This window comes from Engraulis encrasicolus, chromosome 10 (genome assembly GCF_034702125.1).
Source record: "Engraulis encrasicolus isolate BLACKSEA-1 chromosome 10, IST_EnEncr_1.0, whole genome shotgun sequence".
NCBI classification, from domain to species: Eukaryota; Metazoa; Chordata; class Actinopteri; order Clupeiformes; family Engraulidae; genus Engraulis; species Engraulis encrasicolus.
In genome coordinates, this window is record NC_085866.1 from 13663064 (window position 1) to 13668777 (window position 5714).

A 5714-nucleotide genomic window follows, 5' to 3' on the forward strand; every position below is an offset into this window, starting at 1 on the left:
TATGTTCAATTTTAAACATAACGTATGTTGCAAAACATACACAGTACTGGTACTCGTTTTGAAATCATAAATTTAATTTACTATTATAAAAATGTAAGTCTTCTTCACAGCGCTATCTTGGCACATTGGCTTACATGCCAGGGACAGTTTTTTTTTGAGTAAACAAGATTTGCTGTCATTGACAAAAAGTGACAGTGTTTGGGAAAGTTTGTCAGCTGGAGATTATCAATGGCTTCCATAAATCAGGCAAACTTGCTTAGAGAATACGTTTCCATTTTCAGATTGTCAGCCAAAATTAGTACAACTCCCATGGAAGTAGTCTAACACCGTGTATTTGCAGAGTTAATGAAACATAGACCTACCCGGATCTAGCTTTCATATGTTTCCCAAATCTCACTGGCTTTATGATTTAAGCCAGCTTCTTTGATTTAAGCTGTTAGAGCAGAGGATTCTTATATGAGGAGGACAGCAGTCAGAAAGAAGGCTGTGTGTGTGTGTGTGTGTGTGTGTGTGTGTGTGTGTGTGTGTGTGTGTGTGTGTGTGTGTGTGTGTGTGTGTGTGTGTGTGTGTGTGTGTGTGTGTGTGTGTGTGTGTGTGTGTGTGTGTGTGTGTTAGAGAGATAGAGAGAGAGAGAGAGAGAGAGAGAGAGAGAGAGAGAGAGAGAGAGAGAGAGAGAGAGAGAGAATGTGAATGAATGAATGAGTGAGTGAGTGAGTGAGAGAGAGTGTGTTTGTTTGTTTACGTGTGTGTATGTTTGTTCTTGCAGCTTTGTAAACAGGCTTTGAGGGCTTTGCCTCTGTTGCTTGTTTGCGTTCCTCAAAGCCAAACAACACAAAACAGCTTTCACACAGAAATATGTGTACACGAGCACATCCACCTATGCACACACAGTGAAAATAAGTCCACAAAAGTTTCAATTTTAACGCACTCACATTATTTGCATAGTCACAAATGTTCAGCATGTAAATGTACAGTACACGGTAAAATCTCGTTTTTAATATACGTAGTTTGGAAACAAAATCAATGATTGAACAAAAATAAGTCCAAAAGCACATGCAGAGACATTCATAAATTTACACAAAGAGGTGGAAAATGAGTCCCGCCTTGTTTCATACAAAAACATTGCACACACGCACGCACGCACGCACACACACACACACACACACACACACACACACACACACACACACACACACACACACACTCACAGCTGTGCTTTAATCCCACTGTTTAAAGTGATGCGGAATCTTGTTAACACCTCCAGCCAAAGAGGCTTCTTTACCCAGCATGCCCTGTGGCAGCCCACCAGGCATGGGGCGAGCAGACAGATGGCCCGGCTCAGCCAGGAAGAGGAAGTGTGAAGGATATGATAGGAGGGGATGTTGTGTGAAAGCGACAGGCCTCTCTCCCTCTGTCTCCCACGACGCCTGACCCACTTCCACAACCAAGTCCAGTCGGATAGACAGACAGACAGACAAACGTGTCCAAACACGAACCCCAGTCCAGTCGGACAGACAGACAGACAGACAAACGTGTCCAAAAACGAACTACCATCCCACATACGTACTGTAACTTGGTCGGTTAGACAAGCGCTATTTGAATTGAGTTCTCCAAGTGGCCCTCCTCCCTGCATAGCGGCAGACTTGTCGATTGCACACTAATGTGACGGAGGTGTTTCCGCACGGTTCGTCCCCCTAGGGGACGCAAACTTGCCACCTCGTCAACTACATCAGTTCGGTTATGGGAGTCATAGTGCAAGCGGGTTGAGCTAAAGGGCCAGTTCGATAGCCCAACGCTACTGCTTCGGGAGGGAGGTTTACTAACGTTCTGCGCCGAACTCTGCTAGTTCGCCTCCGTGACATTAGCATTAGGCGGTTGTTTGTGAGAGTGCCATAGGACTCTCTCTCTCTCCCAAGACACCAGACCTACCACCCAAGTCCAGTCGGACATTCAATCAGACACGTCCAGAGAACGAACCCCGCCGTCCCACATAACATGCCATAACATGGCGCTGTCTGGGAGGACAGCTTGAAGTGGGCTTCACAGCATAGCAGGACACTTGTCCATTGCACAGCACTAACAAATATGACACGATTGTTTGTGAGTGTGCAACAAGCCTCTCTCTCTCTCCCAAGACACCTGACCCACTTCCACTCGCCAACCAAGTCCAGTCGGACAGACAGACAGAATAATGTCACAGAGACCAAATCCCCTCACTACATATCGCATGGCAACCGCCCGCTTGCTATTGTTTGGACTGCAGTGAGTGCTTGCTTGAAATGGCTCTTTGCATAGCAGGAGGCCTGTCAATTGCACACTCACAAACAACTGCCTGGTGTTTTTGTCAGTGGTCTCCAACTGTTCCCGTTCAACCTCTCTCCATACGCTTCTCAAGCCTCCAACAGCCATCTGGGCCGACCATGATGAAGCTCTTTTCTCCTCCTTTTATTCTTCTCTCCGCTCATTTGCTGTTTTTTCCTCCGTTTATTTCCTCCTTTTTCTCTATCCCTACCCTCTCTTCTCCACAGGGTAGCAGCTATTCACATAACGGGGACACTGCCCCCTCTCTCTTCAAGGTCTTCTAGTTGTTCGAAACTCATCGATCTTCTTTTTTTTTACCTTGTTGCGGCAGAGTACTTCATTTAAGGGGATAGGAACTTGGCTGCTTGTCTGCAGCCAGCCAGCCAGCCAGCCAGCCAGCCATCCAGCCAGCCAGCCAGCGCCTCTCCTCCCTTTGGCCAGCATGCAGCGGGGCGTCTTGCTGTGTCCGGCCTTGGTCTCTGTCCATTTCATTAATCTTTAAGAGGCTCGTCGCATCCCAGTCGCCCTACTTGTGTACTGTACACGTCATCCAGTAAAGGGATGGAGCCCATTTCTATGGGGCACTGATATGGAACAGTGTTTGACATTTGATGCCAGAATTTCTTTTGGGAACAACTCCCTGAAACTTATTGATAGAAGGAATGCATGCTCATGCTAGTCCATCTGAAAACACCTAACTTGTTTTTTTCTGGGCCATGAAGTTTGTTCACCTAAGGACATAGAGAGTATTGAGTTCATACATTATGTACATATTCCTTTGGGTTTGGACTTTGGACACTGTTGCAAATAATGATGCAACAGTGTATAAGTACATGCTTCCAAATATCCTAATTTTCCCCCTCAATACTTGCTACTTCTGCCAGTAGCATTTTTAATAATTAATTATGATAAATGAGGCCCAAACCTAACACCAAATAGTTGGGACTTTTCACAACTCCTTTGAGAGCTGGCACAGAGAGAACAACTTTCCAATTTTCAGTGGAGTTCAACACAAGCTCAAACACTAGTGTGCTTGCCTGTATATTTTCAAGGATTTATTTTACCATAGCGGGCTCTGCCGTGGCCAACCGGTAGGGCACTCGTCTGCCATGCGGCTGACCCGGGTTCGATTCCTGGCCCGGGTCCTTTGCCGAACCCTTGCCGTCTCTCTCAATTCGCTTCCTGTCCACCTCTCACACTGTCCTATCAAATAAAGTCGAAAAAGACCAAACATTAAAAATATTTAAAAATAATAATATTTTTTTACCAAAGCGATACAATAAGAATCTATTGTAACTAAATGTGAAGAAAAGTATGCCGCGCCCACGGTCATGTATGATCTTGGCTAATGCTCTTAGGCCACTGGTCCGTCCAACCAACCACGGGATCGCCAGCCTTGAAAACAGGTTTTCAGGACAGCGCATAGGCCTACACAAGAGGAACAGAAAATAGCACCGACCAACCCTCACGGGGTCCTCATTACCACTCCTCACACGTCTCCTTTTGTTGCTCTCCTCTCCTCTCCGGCCGGCCCTCTTCTCTCTCTGCTCTCCCCCAAAGGTGTAGCCTTCACCATCCTGATACTGCTGCTGGTCAACTTCTACTCCTTCACCCAGGGCTGCTGACAGCTATGGCCAGGCCCGGGACAAGATCAGCTCATAGGGCCCCAGAACCAATAGGCCTACATTTAATGTAATAAGGACCCAATTCTGGGCCTCCTGTCTCCCTGGGCCCGGGATAACTGACCCCTTTGCCCCCTCCTGTCGGCTTCCCTGCCTGCACCAACCCCTGTGTGTGCGTGTGTGTGTGTGTATGTGGTGCGTGCGTGCGTGTGTGTGTGTGTATGTGTGTGTGTGTGTGTGTGCATGTGCGTGTGCGTGTGCGTGCACGCTTGCGTGTGCATGTGCGTGGACGCTTGCATGTGTGTGTGCGTGTGTGTGTATGTGTGCCTGTATGTGTGTGTGCGTGTGTGTGTATGTGTGCCAGTATGTGTGTGTGCGTGCATGTGTGAGAATTCCTCACACGTATACGCTGTCTAGGCAGGACCATGTGTGGAGAGTGGTTAAGAACCAGTGGAAGAACCCTAACTGTGTGTATGTGTGCATGTGTTTGTGGTTGGGGCACTAAAAAGGGAACAAATGACTAACAAATAACAGAGGCCTGGCAAGCTTAGTGTGTGTGTGTGTGTGTGTGTGCGTGCGTGCGTGTGTGCGTGTGTGCGTGTGTGGAGAGTGGTGTGTGTGTACGTATGGCTACAGTATCTCCTTGTGTTGGTCCCAAAGCCATGGTCTTCACAATCCTGATCTTGCAGCCTGAACTCCCGCTCCAACCATGCATGCATGTGTGTGTGTGTGTGTGCAAGGCTGCTGAAAGCTTTGTTTGGGCCCAGGACAGTGGGACCCTGACATGTGGCCCCCTCTTAATACTTAGCACAATGTAATGAGAACCAAATTCTTCCCCCCACCCTTCCCTGGGCCCGGCACAAGTGACCCCTTTGTCCCCCCCTGCCAACTTCCTTGTTGTGTTTTTGTGGATCTAACAAAAGTATTTTGGGGGGGCTTTTCAAGCCTTTATTGTTTTTTTCATGACAGGACAGTGGAGGATAGACAGGAAGTGTGTTGGGAGAGAGAGACTGGGAAGGGTTGGCAAAGTGCCCGGGACGGAATCGAACCGGGGTCAGCCACGTACGTAGTAGACGAGTGCCCTACTGTTAGCACCACGGTAGGACCCTAACACAGGTCTCTGTGTGTATTTGACTACATCCTTGTGTGTTGTTGTGTGTGTGTCCCACAGGAATAGCCTTCACCATCCTGATGCTGCTGGCGAGCCTCAACTCCTGCACCAACCCCTGGATCTACACGGCCTTCTCCAGCAGCGTGTCCCGCGAGATGCAGGACCTGCTGCGCTGCCGCTGGGGCACCGCACGCCGCGGCTCCCTGCCCGACGACTCCACCACCACGCACACCTCCACCACCACGCACACCTCCACCACCACACACACCAAGGACAGCAGCATCTACTGACTAGGGCAGCTGCCACCCGCGCTGGCACCTGCGCTGGCACCGCAGCCCAGGTGTGGACTTCATCACCACGGGGAGGTGTCTGAGGGGCACGGCAGGTGGCATAGACTCTGTGACTGAGGGGACTGACTGCAGGCTCCCTGCCCAACAACTCCACCACCACGCACACCTGCACCACCACGCACACCTCCAACACCACACTGACCAAGGACAGCAGCATCTACTGACTAGGGCAGCCGCCACCCCCGCTGCCACCCCCGCTGGCACTGCTGGCACCGCTGGCACCGCTGGCACCGCAGCCCAGGTGTGGACTTCATCACCACGGGGAGGTGTCTGAGGGGCACGGCAGGTGGCATAGACTCTGTGACTGAGGGGACTGACTGCAGGCTCCCT

At 49.7% G+C, this 5714-nt stretch overlaps 1 protein-coding gene across 1 annotated transcript in view; it reads left to right on the top strand.

Annotated features, from left to right (window-relative positions):
- avpr2ab (arginine vasopressin receptor 2a, duplicate b) overlaps nucleotides 1–5473 on the top strand; it is a 48628-nt gene extending 43155 nt beyond the window's left edge. Inside the window, exon 6 of the mRNA XM_063208088.1 lies at nucleotides 5095–5473. Within this exon, the coding sequence (XP_063064158.1) occupies nucleotides 5095–5324 (230 nt within the window). The 3' untranslated portion in view covers nucleotides 5325–5473. The remainder of the gene's footprint in view (nucleotides 1–5094) is intronic.
- Nucleotides 5474–5714: the final 241 nt, after the last annotated feature.